A 19488-nucleotide genomic window follows, 5' to 3' on the forward strand; every position below is an offset into this window, starting at 1 on the left:
ATGGCTCCCGAGGAATACCACGTGCACATGAACCCACATGAACATAATCAAAGCACACGTGCACACACACAACTGTGTATCTTATAAAAAGGTACAGGTGGAGAATCTTTACTCTACCCCCAAAGTCTAATTTCTCCTTTTCAGAGGCAGATGTTACTATAACAGCATCTCACTGACTACTCTAGAATATTGTTCTGGGTATATAGGAATATGCTCAGAAATGAACCTGGTGGTGTAGGACACCTCATTCAAGGACCACAGACTGGACTAGACTAGGGCAATAAGGTGGTACATCTGTAGGACCCCGAGTGCCCCTAACTTCAGGGACTACAGTTTGCTAACGTGTTGTCTGGCCCTACTCAGTTTCCTGCCACAGCTTCAGTGGCTTCCAGTCTCTTCCCTGGGAAAGAAGAGGGAGACACAGAGCTTTGTGTGTTTCTCTGTGCTGTTTTGAAAGTGTTTCGTGTGTCTGAAAATCAAGGTGCCTCAAGAAGTCCCAGCAGCTGTGATTGCCTGCACAAGACTCACACATGTTCAAGCCGGTCAGCATTCCAGCATGGATGGGGAAGGGCTCACAAACCTGAGATCAGGTGTCAGTTGATCATGTCTGAGACATGGGTTAGCTGATAGCACCTGACTCTTCTACAGGCATGTTTTCTTCACCCATGCTCTGGAGACTTACTGATGACTGCAGAGACCGTCAGGCATTTTTGCTCTCAATTGGAAGCGGACCCCTTGCTTCATTCTTCTCTGACACTTCCATGCATGTGGTACCAGCCACTCAGTTGCTTTCCTTCCCATGTGCGCTCAGCCCAATGGCTTTTTAAAACAAGAATTTATTTCTACTTTATGTGTATGAATGTTTGCCTGTACGTTTATATGTGCACCACATGTATGCCTAGTACCCATGGAGATCAGAAGAGGGCATAGGGTCCTCTGGAACTAGAGTTACAGGTGGTTATATATTTATAGTATAATCCAGGAGACTTTGTTCTGTGGCCAGGTGGCCTAGGCAGGGCTTTGGTCCACCTTTTGCTCTGTTCTTAGACAAAGAATACCCTCCTCTGAGCTTCACCTGCAGCATCTGTTAGAAAGGGGTACAGAATTGCAGACTCATGAGCCTCCACACGGGTGCTGGAACAGAACCTGGGTCCTCTACAGTGGAGCCATGCCTTTAGTCCTGACCCAGTAACTTTTGATAAGTTCCCATCTCTCGTTAGACTTGCCCACATCCCGAGAACCCCTGGGCTGTTTTGCTGGAGTGGCTTTTAGGTTGCCTGCTATTAAGTTGGATCTCAAAATGCTTTATCTGCTATCTAACGTGTTCTCTGCTCTGGGGAAAGGGCGATAGTCTCCGTGTGTTTCAGTTTTCCAAGCTTTGCTGAAGATTTCAAACGTGGGTGTTTCTCTCTTGTTCTGTCCCCAAATTCTTGTCCCGGTTTCATGCACATAACGACATGGCCGTAACCGCCTGTTTGTTCTTTAGTGACATGTGTGAGCATGTTTCGAGGGAAGTTCATACCTAGCAAGATTGTCAGAAATTTGAGTATTTGCTACTTAATAACCATAGCAGATGGGAGGGGCAATGAGAACACTGGAGTCAGGGAGACTTTGTTCCCTGGAGAACTTATTGGGTTCCAGGAGCCAGTTTTTCTTGTTTTTAGCTTTTTCTCCACTTGTCTGGATCAAATTCAAGATGGATCGGTAGGGATGGGTCCATTATTTGTGACAGGGGAAGAACCCTCTCATTTATATTTTTGCACTTAAGATGCTTTGACATCATCTTGTAAATTTGCTCTCATGCTGTCTCCATCCACATCCTCCACCCAAGAGTAGAAACTAAGAGAGCAGAGACCTAGTGTGTCTTCTTCACCTTGGTGGTTCCAGTGCTAGAAACAATATGTGGGAACATACAGGGCAGCTCAGTAAACGTGTTGCCTAGGTAACCAGAACCCCAAATCTCCTCACTGTGGTCCCTTTTACAGGTTGCCTCAGTACATTCAAGATGGCTAGTGAGACCGCCCCGTCATCTCCTCAAGGAGAATTTCAAGTCTGGGCATCTCTGATGGAGTTAAAGGAGAGGAGAGGAGGAGTTATAGGAAACGATGTTCAGCTTGCAGAAGCTCTAGCTTTGAGCCTAGGCTCTTGGATTACTGTGTAGGATGGGGGCGAGCATGGTGTCTCTACCCACGGTGGCTGTAACTATACCGTCCTGCATACACTTTCTACCTTCGGATGGGGAGTGTGTTTTAGGCTACACAGTGTTTGTAAACATGTTACTACTGCGGTGGCCCTGGAGGTGGAGCCAGTCCTCCCTCCTCAGGCCTAGATTCCATCCCTATGGGACTGGTCAGCGCACTGTCGTCAGCGATGAGCCCCTTGTCATCAGGAGCTGTGAGCACACCGACAGCTGCCTGACTGTGGTTCTGTGTTTCTCTCTCCCCAGGCGGCTGCTGAAGAGTGAACTTGGGTCATTCATTTCCGACTATTTCCAGGTAAGCTCGGGGGGGGGGGGGGGGCCAGCACCCATCCTCCTTGCAGTTAGTTGCCATACCAACAAGGGCGCCCTTTAATGACTGTGGTTATACGTGCTGCAGTGGCGACGGGGGCTGGTGGGCCAGCGTGCTCACTGATGTTAGTGGAGATCGGGTCTCTTGCATTCAGTCTCGGGCTTTTGGGTCTCGGGACTTCTTTATATTGTCAAAAATCGCTACTCATTTAGGTTCTGTCTGTCCTTACCATATGAGGAACTGTGCCTCAGAGACTTCGCAGTGTGTTTAACTCACACAAGAATACACAGCCAGTATGTCTTAATTAACTCACGGAAGAATACAGAGCACTTCTTTGCAGGGAAAAAAAAACCGCTTCCAGAACAAAAAGAAGTGAGAAGAGTGTTGTTGGTCCTGTGTTTGTGCAAACATCTGCATGGCCTGCTGGATAGAAGGCAACTCTTTCTCCTGTCTGCCTCTTTTTTGTGGGCTGTGTATTGCATGTCACATAGTCTCAGGACAGCCACATTGTTCAGTCACGGGACACAGGAGGGAACAGACAGAATCAGCTTACTGCTATTGAAGATATAGTTTTCACCCAGAGGCCCCTGAGTCCCTCCCTGCCCTAAGCCCTTCCTGTCCTATGTGTGGTATTTAGTTGGATTAGGTATATGTGCCCCTTAGACAGGTTACTTCTTGTCACGAAGCCTCCTAGTCTGTTGAAGGCAGGATTGGATTCAACAGTCTCTACTTCTCACTCATTTGCTACAGGGGGCGGGGCAAGCTGTTTTATGCCTGTCTCTCAGTTTCCTCGTTTGTAAAATGAGAACCTCGGTTTATCTCATTTTGTGGTTTGCATGAAATAATAGCAGTGGAGAACTCAGTGCTAGCTGTAGCAGGCAACATAGCGTGGTAGTCAAGATCATGGGTCACTGAGGCAGGCCACCCAGGTTCAGGGCCCAGCACAGCCCTTTACTGAATGTGTTACCGTGGGCGAGTTGTGTCTCTGTTTCAGTTTCCTGAAAAGCCAGGATGTAACCTTTAGGACATAGCCTTATAGTGGTACTGTATGGTTAAATGAATTGCTTGTTAATTAAAATTAATTAATTAATTTTTACTGGCTAGCACAAAATAAGAGAGTAATAATAGTGTTTGTTAAATTTACGCTGGTTCTTATTTATTATCCCGAAGTGCCAGCCATCCGTTTGAATGGGGAAGGAATGTAAATATCTTGGGGGTAGTTTGTTTCGTATTATTTCATGTCCAAGTAGAGCACAATTTTAAAACTGAAGAGAATTTTGTTGCTTAAAAAAAAACCCCAGAAATCATTTTGTTTTTCTACTCGAGTATCAAGAAATGTCAAACGCTTACGTCCACTTTTAAAAAATGGCAGGTGTCAGTCAGCTTAACACCGGTGCGTTACACTGGTGCATGTGTGTGCACACTTGTACGCACACACACATGCAGGAAACACTGACTCTAAGCCTCAACAGACCAAGATCCAGTGGAAACCTGGAGTTCACTCAGGTTATCCGCAGCATCTGTTATTGGGGTGGGGGTGGGGGGATCCTGAGGACTCAGAATGTGATAAGAGTCCCAACGGTGAATCACCTCAGTTGCCCTTCTCTCAAAGGTCAGCCTCTACTGCACTCTGCCCCCTGTGGTCTCTATTGATTGCTTTGAAGGAAGCCTTCTGAGAAGGTGTTCTTTTTTATTTTTTATTTTTTTCACCAATCCTGAAGAAGCCTGCTGGGCCTGGCTGCTTTCTGCCTTGACATTTCAAAGAGACAGGGTCCGTGTGGTTTCAGTCAACCTGTAAATGTCAGCTGTCTTTTGGCATTGGGGGCTACCCCTTGGCCCATAGGAAGGGTGTGTCTGCGTGGGGACTGATGCATAAGGGAAGCCCTGAGGTTTTGGGGGTTGGCGAATACTGCTTACAAAGATGCCAGCGTCTTCAAAACTAATAACCACACGGCACTTCCTATCAGGATCCTGACCTGGGAAGCTGTTGGTTGAACGCTGAGTCTTTTTCTTGCGTGTGATGTAGGGACTGATTTTCAGAACTTTGAATCTGGGGTTTTCCTTATTTAGGGTGCTAAACTGGAGGAAGGGTCTCCTAGATACTTTTCTACTGTAGGTTTTAAGGTTTTTTTTTTTTTTTTTTTTTTTTTTTAAGCTGTGGGTGTACATTTCTTTCCTGGTGTTTTTAAGCATTTAAGTATCCTTCCCTTTTGTGTAGAGTGTATACTGGATGTTCTGTCTACCTTTTTAGAGGGACTGTCTATCATGTGTACCAGAAGTGACATTTGGTGACCTATACAGTGACAATGAATAACATCAGAGATGTTTCCCTTTTAAATTTTTTTCTTAAGCCCTTGTGTTCATGCCAGGAAAAGTCTTGGGCAGTATTCTGCAGGACTCAGTGGTCTCCTTATTTAAGGAAGAGGGAGCTGGCCTTGAACTTGGTATCTTCAGCTAGGAATACATGACTGGCTGAGATTCTGTGGCATGATTTTGTTTGCTTGAGTAAATTTCGGAGTGGTTTTTCCACTTGTGGTGAGTGGTGCTGCTACTGGTTCCTTTTAATACATAAAGGCAATTTTGATAAGTAATTTTAAGAAAAAAAAATAGCCCATAAAGGATGATGGTGCAGGTGGCCCTGGTTATGGCCCCGTGGTGAAGGTGCTTCAGGAGACATTCAAGTGGGAAGGCTGGGGCTGGGCATTGCTGAGGAGGCTTCCAAAGCTACACAAGAAATCCCACGGGAGAAAGTCAGGCTCACAGAGGCAACTTAGCTTCACAGCAGTCTCATTTTCAGGGGTGAAGCCTTAAGAGGCTCCAACAAAGGACCTGGAGGGAAGTGGGGGCAATCAGGAAAGTCCCTAAACCTTGGTGGCTCAGAAGAATGTAAACAAGCTCCTTGGACCCTGTAGTCTTCCTTAGTGTGAGGCTTAGGCGCCATCCCTGGACACCTGCATTTGGAAGTGAGGCCTGCCCCCCTCTTTGGACCCTTCCTCCCGGAGAGAGCTCATCCTTTGCTCATCCTTGGCAGAGCTCTACACAGGGCTCTTCCTGTCTGAGGCCCTGCCTTTTGGGAGCAGGCGAGCATTTCTGTTGTACGGTTTTAAAGAAAGAACATCCACAGTGAAGAATAATGAAATGACCTGAGGTGAGGGTAGAAAACCGGTGCTTATCTCTAGTCTGCACACAGAGAACACAGCCTGTTCGGAGGCCAGGAGCCTGACTAGGTTTCTGAGACGCTGGCCAGAGAAATCTCTGACATTTCCCGTATTGACTCCCCTCCCCGCTTTCCCCTGTCTGTTTTGAAGTGTGCCTGGGAGGAAAATTGAGGTTTCCAAGTAGAACCCTACCCTAGTGACTGCTTGGAGGAATAATTGCCTCTCTACCATGCTCAAAAATGGATATTATAAAATGATCTTCATTTTTGGATTGCCTAGGAAGGTATCTCTCTTGTTCAAAGTGCGAGGGCAAGGTATTGAATACCTCATTTTCTCAGTTCGACATCTGTGGGTTACACTATTTGCTAAAAACCTTGCCCCAAGCCCAGAAGGTTCCATTTTCTTTTCTTTTTTGGTGGGATTAAAGTTTTGCTTTATATAGAAACTTAAGCTGAAGTCAAAGGCTCTGGGTGAGTTAGCGCTAGGGAGGAGGGAAACGTGTGTGTGCACACGTGCATGCGTGTGTGTATGCACATGCACATGTTAGCACACACATGTATATGAATATACATAGGTGTGTGCGTACTTTTGTTTATCCGATTGCTGCAAGACCGATCGTCACGGTGTGATGTGCCCTTGGCAGGGGCTGAGAGAGGAGAGCGATGCTGAGATCCTAGGCAGAATGGGGTTTAAACTGTAAACAGTGCAAGAATATAAATGAATCTACTATCAGCAGCACACACAGTAGCGTTGACTGATGGTGGGGTCTTCAGATCAGACCCAGAATAAATAAATAAAATAAAATAACTAATTATGAAAGTAGGACTAGCCTGTCGGTGGTGATGCACACCTTTACCCCAGCACTCAGGAAGCAGAGGCAGGTGAGAAGCCAGCTTGGTCTACAGTGTGAGTTCTAGGATTAGGACAGCCATGGCAACACGGAGAAACCCTGTCTCAAAAAACAAGCAAATCAACAAACAAAAAACAAATACAGAAACAAAAGGAAAACTAAAATGAGACTTGTAAGGGATGGGTAGGACAGAGTGATGAGAATAACTCTTGTGGTTTTCAAATCCCAGCTGAATGGGGAAGGAGAAGTACAGCTCCCTTTTTTCATCCGTCTCGGAAGACTTCTATAATCAGCAAGATTCCCCAAAAGGAAGCGGAGATGGTGAGGTGGCCATCTGGGAAGAAGGGAAATTCCATGCATACTCTGTAGGTTAAAAATGGGGCCAGGGCACAAAGAGGCTTTGACAAGGAGCCTGGGTGAGGATTATGTTTTTAGGTGAGAAGGTCCTTAGGACTGAGGTTTGACTGGTATTTGGGACAAAGGCATGGCATTGGGAGGGAGGCACCTCTGAGGTGGAGCTACCTGAGTGGGGTTACAGAGTACTCTTTGCCAGATTGGACAGATTTCTTGCCCCCAGACTCTGGAGCAGTTATATTAATTCTGTGCAATTATTCGGATATTTTTTTATTGTGCATTTCTCATATTTTATGAAACTAAGTGGAAACATGAGTCTTAAAATTGATAACTTTAGGCCTTCATAGTTTTTAGATAAAGATGGAAAATCAATAGGTCTGCTGAGGTAATGGATCATTCTTTTGGCTTCATTGGATTTGGTTCCTGTGTCTTTTATTGTGAAGGGCAGGAATGCAGAGGTACAAAAGGCTGAGACGAGATCACCTGAAGGTGGACTCCGAAGAGAGGTGGCTCTGGGCTTTATCACCCTTCTTAGCTCTATGGAAGCAGGATTCCTTTGAAGTCACGTAGGTCTGTTGTTCTGTGAGAACATATTTCCGGGAGCCTGTTGTGTGTGAAATCGAGTGTTTTCTAATAGACGAGACAAGGACTAGAATGAGCCAAGCTTGGTGGGGAGGCAAAGCGGAGCCACGGCAGGCTGCGGCAGGCGCTGCACATGGGAGTTAAAATGGGTAAACATGCTCAGTTGTCCTGTGCTCCTGAGAAGAAAAGGTTGTCGGGAGTTTTTGTTTCATTTGGGAAGCTTTCTTGAGAGTCACAGTTGAGGCTGGGTATGTAGCGCAGTTGGTAGAGTGCTTAACAAGCAAGCATGAGGTTCTGTGTTCCATTCCTCACACCCCGGAAGCCAGGAATGGCGATCCGCACCTGTAATCCTGTTTGGCATGGAGGTCTCCCCCTGGAAAGGTGGGGTGAGCATCATTCTGCCCCCTGGAAAGGTGGGGTGAGCATCATTCTGCCCCCCTGGAAAGGTGGAGTGAGCATCATTCTTCCCTAGCCTTCTTTTTTTCCTTCTCTTTCTCTAGATTACTTTCTTTCCTGGGTGTCTCTGGATGGGTTGGCAGGTACCCTGCTTGATGTACATGGGTGACTGGCTGTACCCCACACATGCCGAACCTTTTCTCTGACTACCTTGGCACCTCCATCGTGCCCCATGCTGCCCAGGATAGGCCCATCTTCTTCCCCGTCAGAGGTGGGTGACTTGGGATGCTTTCCTCCAAACGCCCTTGTCGGAGGAGTTTTTCCCAAGCCTCGTGTTTCTGTTTGCAGCCCATTTCTCTGTATCTTAGGGGAAAAAGAATGTCAGCTCTTTCCACTTCCGGATCCTTCTACCACTTCATTAATGTGCTGTTTTGTCCGTGGCCAAGTTCACTGATGGTATGCCAGAAGGATGTGTTAAGTAACAACTGGCCCATTGCCAAGCACCAAGTCATTTCCTAAGGAGCTACTATTTAATGAACTGGCGGTTTGTGATTTGAAGCTGTCTGACTGGAGAGGTGGTAGGGAGGGCGTGGGGCAGGGAGAGAGGAGAGTCCCTAGTTTTGTCAGCACTGCTTAGCAGCAAAGGTCTGCAAAGAACCTTTAGGATTCAGGCCCTTGTCAGGGATGGAAAGTCCTTGAGGTAAGGTTCGGGGAGAACAGATGCTTAGAACAATAATGCAGGGTAGTTACCTCCCTCTTACTCCCTTCCCGATCCTCTCTCTGCCTTTTCTCCCTCACTTCCTTCTTCCTTCCTTTCTCTCCCATCCTTGGTTTTTTGTTTTGTTTTATCTCCAAGAACCTTTAAGCAGGCCTAAACCCCATAGATGCCAAGTTGACATCTTCCTAGGTGAAGTGGATGGTGGTGGTGTGGGCTTCATAAGCTGCAGGGCCCAGTGCTAAATGAAAATGTGTCTATAGGTGATAGATGGGGTATGGACTTCTCTTTCTTTCCCATGGGTCTGTCCCTGCCAAGTACAGAAGTCAGGAAATCCCAAAGAGGGCTTTGCAGTCTCACATAGATCACAGGGCGGGGATGGGGGTGAGAGACAACGAGGCCTGCCTAGCAAATGTACCACAGCAGTACCAGACCCAGATGGGAGTGGCTGACACCAGGTTTCTGCTCAGGAATTAGTAGACATGTGTCCAACCCTGACCTCCACATGCCATGCCTAGACCTAGACATCTTCTAACTGAAAAGTGTCTGCGCCCCAGAAGCCTCTCTGCCGACGCAGCAATCCAAATCAGACCAAATCAACCCGAATTAGAAAAAGCACAGGTTTAAGGGATAAAATGCTCCCGGATGATTTTCCAACCCCCCAGAGAGGAGATGAGAAAGGAAGACCGGAAAACCACGTGTCTGTTTTCTGGGGGGCAGTTTAAATACCCTGTGGGAATGGTCTTGAGCATCTCTGGGTGAGAGGTCAAAGGTTTGGCAGGCTTTCTGAGATGTGACAGAGTTTGGAGAGAGATGAGGGAAGAGCCTTGGGGTGGAATTTCCGCCAGAACATTCCAGGCTCTTTGGGTATATAGATGCCAGGGGCTGGGGTGAAGCTTCCAGCAGAACACAAATACCACTCATTACCACCCTAGGGGTAGGATGACAGCAGTGGGAGGTCAGGGTGGGGGCATGAAGAGGGCCTGCAAACCCTTCCTGGGAGGTGGGGGCTCCAGATCCCTGTGCTTTTGTGTTACAGTGTCACGTGCACGCGCACGCACACACACACACACACACACACACACACACACATGCACGCGCGTGCACACACACACTCAGAGGACTTAGGGATGGCAATTACAGAGCCCTGAGCTCCAGCTGCAGCACCCTTCAAATGCTAGACCCTAGGGGATACAGGATCCACAGGAGTGCCGATGAGTGACTACAGATTCACAGGATGGAAGGCTCTTGTTCAGTGGGGTTCAGCAAGAGGAGGGTGGGGGGATAGGAGCGGTCCTCGCAGCTGAGCAGAGAACAGGGCTCTGGTCAAGCTAGTGTGTGAATGAGAAAGGGGTCAAGGCAGCACTTCCTCGGGAAAGGGAAGCTGGGGGCTCCGCTGCCCCTGAGAACCCTGCAGAACTGAGCAGGCACCAAATGAAGGATGTCTAGTGGAATCTGAGCTGCATTCCTGTGGGCTGGAATTCGGAGAAGGAAACTCTAACCTAACCAGTTACTGGAAGATCAAAGTTTTTGTGGCATGCTTTTCAAGGGGTTTTAGCTTCTTGGAAAAATGAAGCCCCTTAAATATCAGCAAATCTGTGTGTGAGCAGACAATAGTGACCGCAGACTCCAAGCAGGGAGAAGCAATAGATGACCCGAAAGGCTCCTTCAGACCCCACGTTTTTGTTTGTTTTGATCCAAGCTGCAGAATTTCCGTGCTGTGTATCATGAGAGCCTTAGAAAGAATGTTTTCTGTGTCATTTCCCCCATAAGCCAGAAATAACTCCCTTTCCTTGGAAACGCACATTTTTCCTTCCAATATCTCCTCAAAGGGAGACGACTAAGGAAGGGCCAGAAAAGAGGCTTCGGGCCGCCATCTGTTGAAATTTATTCCTTCTGATTTGGGCAAAGGAATTTTTACCAAATGAAGAAAATGGTGACAGATTTAAGGTCCCTATGTCATCTCCCCCAGCCCCTTAAAAACATTCTATCTCTTATCCTGACTCCTTAAAAATACAAAATAATTCTTATCACCAAAATAGGCAGTTGATTAAGTTCAACCAAGATTTGTGATACATCAGCTATACCCAGCATTGTGCTGGGAGTGGACGGCTAAAGGGAGAAGTGGTCCTTGCCCTCAAGGCTCTAAAAACCTAAAGGATATATTTAGTTTTTGTTTGCGTGTGTGTGTGTGTGTGTGTGTTAGTGTTATATCTGAGTATTTGTGCATGTGGATGTTCATATGCCTGTGTGCATATGGGAACCAGAGAAGGATGTCAGATGTCCTGTCTCTCGCACTCAACATTCATCCTTTGTGGCTGGATCTCTCACTAAACCTGGTGATAGACTGGCAGACTGCAAACCTCAGGGAGAGCCTAATGTCCCAACCCCTACAGAGCTGGAGTTCTATGCATTTACTGCCACACTGCTGGCACATGAGAACTGGGGATTTGAACTTAGGTCCTCATGCCTGCTTAGCAGGTACCTCTTACCTACTGACACATGTCCCTAGTCCTGGAAGTATTTATTAAATCGTGTTAAAACCTGGACTATTTTTTTTAATGTATTTAACTTTCTTTAATATGCATTGGTATAAAGGTGTCAGATCCCCTGGAACTGGAGTTACAGACAGTTGTGAGCTGCCATGTGGGTGTTGGGAATTGAACTCAGGACTTCTGGAAAAACAGCCTGTGCTCTTAACTGCTGAGCTGTCTCTCTAGCCCCTGGACTAATTTTTTAAAACTTTCTTTTAGCATCCTAGATTACTGCTGCTTCTTCCCTTTGTGTAGATAATTAGAGAGATGGAACAAGATGACATAATCCCTACTGGAAGGAGTCTTGGTGCCTTGGAAATGTGCAGCTTTGTCCTGGAGGGAGGCTGGGGTACCAGTGTTGACATCAGGAGTCCTGCACAGTGCAGGGTGACATTCTGAGAACCTCACCTAGACTGACTCAGAGGAAGGAGGAGGGCAGACCCTCCAAGCTCACTTGGAGTCTGTGCTCAGGTGGAGTGACTGTCTTAACCCCTCATCCGAGTAATCTTTCACACCCATCTTGGCTTCCAGGAGGTCTAGACCAGTTGGCTTCCGGCTGCATTCTTGCTTTCTGACCCAGAGGCATTTGCTTGACCATAGCTGGAGGAACAGGTTGGGGCTCTGTTATGATTGCCTGTCCAGCTCAGAGTATTTTATAATGGACAGTTTTTTTCCCCTTCAACAAAATCAGTCCACTCCAGGATGGTGTTATTTGAACTGTGATTTGAGGTATCATATGCCATCTTAAAATTAAGCAGTGGCCAACTATTTTTTTAAAATTGGTTCATATCTGAGTCTCTGTGGGATTTTAGAATCAAAGAAATTTGTTAGTGGTCTGGTAAACTGTCTTGGTAGGGAGGCTGGAGAGATGGCTCAGTGGGGAATGTGTTTGCTGTGCGAGCATCAGGACCTGCGCTTGGGTCCCCAACACCCGTGAGAAATCCAGGCCTTGTTGTGTGAGCTTCTGACCCCAGTGCTGGGAAGGCAGAAGCAGGAGGATGCTGGGGCCTTGCTGGCTGTACCATCTTGCTGAGAAAAGTGGAGCAAGGGTTGAAAGACTCCGACATCATGCACTCACAGAGGCAAGTGCACCACACACCAACCCATGCGCGCTTGCCACACAATACTCTCCAGAGACTCCTAGTACCTCTGCTAAAGTCCTGTTCATCGCTGACTTTCTTCACTTCTCACTCCCGGGAAGATATTAGGCTGTTGACACCTCCATCACTAATTACTAAGGTTGTACGATGGCTTGTGTCTACAGCTTTTGTAACAACTTAATGATATGCCAGAGGTATCATGATAATGAGGCCCTTAAGTGTTCCCAACACAAAGACGTTCCAAGTATCTGAGATATGCCAGTTATCTAGTACCTAGGACCCACATGCAGTGGAAGGTCACAAATACACAACTATTTTATGTGTCCGTTAAGATTTTAAACTCTGGGGCTGGAGAGATGGCATCCTGCTCCCGAAGAGAGCCCAAGTTCAGTTCCCACCACCCACGTGGATGGACTCACACCTACCTGTAACTCCAGCTCCAGGGGAGCTGAGGCCTTTGGCCTTTGTGAGAACTGCGCTCAAGTGTCCATGCTCCCACACAGGCAGACCCAGACACGTCATTACAGATAATATACATACATATTCCAAAATTAAGATATGAGAAAATAAATTGAAAACATAATAAAATAATGCTGTTAGTGGAAAAAGAAGAAAACGAGTGGAAGCTGGGAGAAACTGGAGGCGTGGTGTGGATGGGCCTTCTGTTATGTGTCATTTTCATTGGTTAATAAAGAGATGACTGTCCAGACAGCGAGATGTCTCTGTCATTTCTAGAGTTTGGAAGTTGCTTATTTCTTGTTTAATTAGGTAATATTATATCCTTCTGGAGTCTTTGATGGAGTTGAAGAATGGTTAGTTATAGTTATAGTTTTCCATTATTATGATGTAGATAAAATAGATATAAATATTGTAACTGTAATTCTTACTCAATAACTGTTTTGTTATATGTAATTTTGCTATGTTAAACTGAAAGCCTTTCTTTTTTGTTTAAATAGAAAAGGGGGAAATGATGTGGATGGGCCTTCTGTTATGTGTTATTTTCATTGGTTAATAAAGAGACTGCCTTGGCCCTCTGATAGGACAGAAAATTAGGTAGGCGGAGTAAACAGAACAGAATGCTGGGAAGAAGGGAAGTGAGGCAGATGCCATGGAGTCAGCCACCAGGTCAGACATGCTGAATCTTTTCCGGTAAGCCACTACCTCGTGGTGCTACACAAATTATTAGAAATGGGTTAATCAAGATGTGAGAATTAGTCAGTAACTAACTCTCTAGAGATAATGGGCCAGGCAGTGTTTAAATGAAAACAACTCATGTGTTGTTATTTCCGGGGCTAAGCTAGCCATGCGGGAGCCGGGTGGGACGAAAAGCAGGCCTGCCCGCAGCCCCTCACTACAGAGGCACATACGTGTTATCCCAGTAATCGGGAAGTGGAGGAAGGATGGTTACAAGTTTGAGACTAGACCGGGCTGCATAGTGAGACCTTGTCTGTAACTAACCCTGTCTGTGATGGTAGTGTCTAATGAGCAGGTCCTGAACCTATGTGGTACCCCCATTCTTCTCACTCAGCTGCACACACGGCCATCATCACTGTGGTGCTGACTTGGTTTCTGTGTCAACTTGATACAAACAAGAGTCATCTGAGAGCTGGGAATTTCAATTGAGAAAAAAATCTGCATAAGATTGGACTGCAGGCACGTTATATACTATAGGGCATTTTCTTAAGTAGTGATTGATGAGGGAGGGACCGGTCCACTGTGGGTGGTGCTTTCTCTAGGCTGGTGGTCCTCAGTTCTATCAGAAAGCTGGCTGAAAAAGGCATGAGGAGCAAGCCAGTACGCATCCCCCTTCCATGGCCTCTGCATCAGCTCCTGCCTCCAGGTTCCCGCCCTGCTTGAGTTCCTGCCTTGATTTCCTTCAATGTCCTGTGACTCGGGATATGTAAGCCAAATAGACTTGGTCCTTCTCAAGCTGCTGTGGTCGTGGTGTTTCATTCCAGCGGGAGAAACTCTTCCTAAGCCAACTGCACGAGGGGGTTGAGGTTTTCTGAAGGGCAGTGTGAGGGGATCGTTGCGCTTTGCGGTTTGTGTGCCGCCTTTGCTCTCTGCCTCCCCCAGGACGGGGCACAGCCTTTGACGACCTAGTGCTGTTGATGGGCACATGCTCACGACTGCCTAAGGGTTTGCATAGGAGCTCTTTCTGCTGTGTTCAGTATAAGAAACCCCGAGTGTGAGAAACCCCAAATTTATTCTTTTTAATTTTTGAAGTGTGTGTGTGTGTGTGTGTGTGGTGGTTAAGTATGTGCACAATGAGAGCCATCTACACAGAGGCCAGAGGGGTTGGATCCCAGGGAGCTAGAGTTATATAGGCAATTTGTGAGCCACCTGATGGGGGTGCGGGGATTCAAACATGGGTCCTTCGGAGGAACAGAGCCACTGAGCCACCTTCCCAGCTCCTCAAATTTATTTATTTATTTATCTATTTGTTTTGGGATGCGGGTGTGTGTTGGGGGTGGGTGTCTTTTTTTTGTAGTCCTGGCTGTCCTGAAACTCATTATGTTGACCAGGCTAGTCTTGAACTCAGAGATCCACCTGCTTCTGCTTCTCAAGTTCTGGGATTCAATGCATATACCACCACACCTGTCTTCAGAAAAACAATCTCATTTAATTTCCCATTTGTCTAGACTCTCCACAGGGGCTTAAGTCATCGAGGACACTGGGATCATCGGTGAACTGGGCTGTGCCCTTTCTGTGTCCCTTAGTTTGAGAGGTTGGGTGGAGACTGCATTTGGCTTTTGGCTTACTGCCCTTTGGCAGTGTGGTCCTCACAGTCTTCCTCTGAGGTCGTGCCCTTCCAAGGGGACAAAGGGCTTCTTAAACGTGGAGGTCTGACTGGCACAACAGGCCTGGGAAGTCTGTCCTGCACATTGGAATCGGAGAGGGCTGGTCACTCCCGCTCAGTCTCCCAGCTCTTGTGCTCTTTGTTCTCTTTTGGCAGAACCAGCTTCTTACAAAAGGACTGTCCTTTGTGGAGGAGAAGATCAAGCAGTGTGAAGGCAAGTACGAGGCCCTGGTGCACGGGGCCGTGACTCAGCCTCCGCTGTTTGCACAGCTGAGATGCTGCTCTCCAAAAGCAGCAGGCTCCCGGGGAGTGAGTCGCCCCTGCTCCTTGCTGCCTTCAGTGGTTTGAGCCAGCTGTCCCTGTCTGTACAACCCCGACTGTCTTGGCAAAAATGCATTGGGATGGGGTGATTTATTGGAGACCCGGGTGAGGGGTTTCTGTGGATGTGTCCAGGTGGTCTCCTCTGAGGGGATACTGGCAGCTGCTCTACTGTAGGTGCTGCTGGCCACTCTGGTCTGTTCCAGGCTGGTGGTCATCCACTGTTGCGATGTTTCTTGGAATCACAGTAGACAGAAGTGCTCCCCGTTTGAGGGACATTAGAACAAGCAAGCTCCCGCTCCGTAGGATGTTGTCTGGAAGATGAAAAGAAATTTCCTCGTCTGTCTGTGGTTTTAGAATCCAGTCTACTGGATGGAAAGAAGCTGGCTGGAGAAGGGAGGTAGTCTCAAAAGAAAGAACTGGCCACCCCTCTAAGTCCACTGAGGGCTTCTAGAGACTCAGTTTGTTTCTTAGTTCTCTAGTGAATTTTGCCAAGTTTCTCTCTTTCTCTCTCTCTCTCTCGCTCTCTCTCTCTCTCTTTCTCTCTCTCTCCTCCTGTCTCCCTCCCTCTCTCTCCTTCTCTCTCTCTCTCTCTCTCTCCCTCCTTCTCTCTCTCTCTCCCTCTCTCTCTCTCTGTTTCCCTCTCTTTCTCTCCTTCTCTCTCTCTCTCTGTGTCTACCTCCCTCCCCCTCCCTCCCTCCCTCTCCCCTCCCTCTCTCTCTCTCTCTCTCTCTCTCTCTCTCTCTCTCTCTCTTGTTCTCTCTCAACTCCTGTATTCTCAGATTTCCTGCATAGCGGAAGATGACCCGGAACTTCTGATTCTCTTGCCTTCATCTCAGTGTTGTGATTACCGGCATGCAACACCATGCTCGGCTAATGCTGAACTAGAGATGAAACCCAGGGCTTTGTGCATGCTGGGCAAGTACTCTAGCAACTGGGCCACATCCCCAGTTCTGAGTGCCATCTTAAAGCTATGAAGCGGGGTGAGGACCTGTAGTGAATATCAGGTACATATAACACCATGCTCTGCAGACAGTCAATCCATCTTTTCTGTGGTCTCTAGCCTAATGACCTCAGTATAGCTCAAATGGATGTCCAGACCCAGACTTCAGACATGTAACATGTTACATTCTAGCTGTATACTGGAGTGCAGCACATACAAACTGAGGACATCGTGTCCAGTGAAAGTCATTTGCACACATGCCTGCGTGCTCACACGCAAGCATTTTCTCTTTCACATTTAGGCTGTGAGTTTTGTTTCCCCGAGTCTGTGAATACCCACTACACCATTTAGTTGGACTTTATTGTCAGGCTTTCTTTGAACCACCAGTCCTCAAATAATAACACAGAAACTTATTATTTATGAAAACTTGGACTGTAGTTTAGACTTTTTCCCCAGATAACTCTTATAACTTAACCTGTTTGTATTAATCTAAACTCTGCCATGTGGCTCTTACCTCCCTCTCCTTCATTCTGTATGTCTGACTCCTCCGTGTCTCTTATGAAATCCTGGTGCTGAGATCCATCCCCTGAGTTCTTCTCTCTGCCAGGAAGTTCCACCCAACCTCTTCTGTCTTGCTATTGGCCATTCAGCTTTTCACTCAACCAATCACAGCAATACATTGTCACACAGTGTACAGATATCCAGTACAAATACACAAAACCAAGGCTATAAATTCTTTGAAATCGGGGCTGGAGAGAGATGGCTCATCAGGTAAGGATGCTCGCTGCTCTTGCAGAGACCCTAGGTTCGGTTCCTAGCACCCACATCCGTCACTTACCAGTACCTGCACCTCCGGCTCCAGGAGGGCCAACTCCCTCTTCTGGCCTCCTTGTGCGCCTTCATGCATGTATGCGTGTGGTTCACAAACCACACACATGCACATCATAAAATTAGATTAAAGAAACCATTTGAAATTGTGATAAAGCACGTGATGCAAAATGTCCCCTGTTATCACCTCAACTGACTTTTCTCATCTCTGTGCTGTCGTCTCCGGTTCTCTGCCTTGAAACTGCGAACTCCATGCTGTTGAGCATTCTCACGCTTTGCTTCCAGAGTTGACCCTGTCTGACTCAGCTGACTGTGTGACTGAGAGGGGTCATACAGTAGTTGCATTTTTGTAAGTGGCTTCTTTTACTGGGCATTTTCTCCATCTGTTCGTCCATCAGTGGTGACCTGTTTTGACCAGGAAGTTAGAAGTCTTTGTGTCCGGGAGTCAGGTTAGTGCACAGATGTGGGCGGTAGCCCTCCAGTCGAGGGAGGGACAAGAAGCATTTGTCCTGGCCACGCCGCTTGTTTGTCGCCCTCTGGGAGTTATTACAGCTCCTGGAAATGTGTAAAACCTGCTCCATGAGACAAGCAATGACTAAGAATTAGACATCCATAAAACAGAAAGGTAGAAATACGGATACAAGTGACCAGGAGCAGAGATGACTCAAAAATAGAAACTCAGTGCTAGAGCTTGGGAGGATCGACCAAAGATCATCTAAGATTTCGTGCTTGTAAACCCAAAGCATGGCCAGGGACCCGTGCATTCCAGGCATTCCCTGAGCTCTCCTTGTCTCACGGTGGTGGTGTTGGAGCACAGTGAACAGGCACAGAAAGACCGCAAAGAGACGTCATCATCTTCAAACAATATGATTCTACTCTTTTATTTCATGTATTAGAACCTAAAGAAAGGTTTTGTTTGGTTGAAAAGGTTCTTGTGCCACACACACACACACAAAAAAAAATCAAATTTGAGAATAACCAGGATGCCCTGTGCATTGCTAGGTGAAGGTACCCTGGCAGCTTCCTGCTGGTACCTGGGTTTGTTGCTGTGTTCGGCTGTACTTGGCGACAGCTGGTGGACAGGGGACACCATGTTGATTTGAGTCTTTGCGACAGTTGTACTGGCCTTGCTTTTCAGGATGTCTTTGATAGCAACCTGTGTGCTGCTGCTGATTTATCTCCTGTGGTATATCAGAGGGCAGATTCGATGGCAGACATCCAGAACCTTCCATTCAAACCTTCACCTTTGTAGGGAGCTAGCTCTGACTTGTAGGCTGTTTCTGGAAATGAGGCTGCCTGTTTCCTTTATGTCTTTCTTCCTTTGTTGTTGTTGATCTCACAGAACACCTTCTGGAACCTTCTTTCCTCTCTGACCTTTATAGCCATCTGCCGGATCCAGTCTCCCAGAAGGTACCTCCCAGTTCCAGGGTGGAAAGACTCCTCTATGCACCCTTGAGGCCTCTATCTTAGCTTGGAAGTAGGCATAGATCTGCGCCATAGGGTTCTGTCTCCTTCCCTTCAATGTAGAAGGCTTCAGGTAAGGGTTATGAACAAAGCAGCTGGAACAGCATTTATTGCTCTTCAAGATTCAGTTTGGATTTAGGAAACGAGATGTCCTCCTGCCTCATCCCTGCAGTGAATGAGCCTTGCTTACATCTGAAAGACGGTTCTGCATGGCTGAATGCCTGGTCCTTTGCTGGATTCTGGGCCTGCTGAACTGGAAATGGGGACGGATATGAATCAAATCACCATCTATTAATATGTCAGTTGTGTGTGAGTGTGTGAAAGTTGGGTGAGAGAGTGTGTTAGTGGTCAGTTGTGAGTGTACCAAGACTAGTTCTACTAATATACACAGGCGAGAGTTGGAGGAATAAAGTCAGACTGTAAGAACAAATCTGAACTGAAAAGAGGAGGATTAACCGGCAAGTTAGGCAAAGAGGGACGGAAAGAGAAGTCTGGGCAGAGGAGTTATCCTACGCAAAGGCTCCTGCATAGCCACAGTTCAAAGGCTGAGGGAAATCTAGCGGAGGATGAAGACAGAGGAGAAGGAGGCAGAGTCTCTTGGCTGTGTGGTCCACATTGTAGAAGAGTCCTTCTCCCAAGAGAAAACAGAAACTGTTCCTGCTAACTTGAAAGATTTGCTCTGTAATGTCATCTATTGGGTCAGATAGGAACCTCCTACCCTTGAGAGACCCGGCATGTGCAGAAACCTACACATTTGGCGCTTGGCATTCTTTGCCATGAAGGCCTTTACCTAGTGGTTTATTGATGTGTCTGGCTGGATGCTCTGCACCTAAAATGGAAGAGGGACAAACCCGTCCCAGGACGAACCTGCCGCAGTCTCTCAAGTTCTAGCCAAGGACAATCCTAGCGATGTTTGATTAGTGCTTTGCCAGGGAA

The 19488-nt window shown here is 47.1% G+C and overlaps 1 protein-coding gene across 2 annotated transcripts in view; it reads left to right on the forward strand.

Moving 5' to 3' along the window:
- Prr5l (proline rich 5 like) overlaps window positions 1–19488 on the forward strand; it is a 183600-nt gene that overhangs the window by 140181 nt on the left and 23931 nt on the right. For both annotated transcript variants that reach the window (XM_085696663.2, XM_048443608.3), the window contains 2 exons: window positions 2447–2495; window positions 15156–15213. In XM_085696663.2, coding sequence (XP_085552789.2) covers window positions 2447–2495; window positions 15156–15213 — 107 coding nt within the window. The remainder of the gene's footprint in view (window positions 1–2446; window positions 2496–15155; window positions 15214–19488) is intronic.

This window comes from Myodes glareolus, chromosome 10 (genome assembly GCF_982192425.1).
Source record: "Myodes glareolus chromosome 10, mMyoGla1.1, whole genome shotgun sequence".
NCBI classification, from domain to species: domain Eukaryota; kingdom Metazoa; phylum Chordata; class Mammalia; order Rodentia; family Cricetidae; genus Myodes; species Myodes glareolus.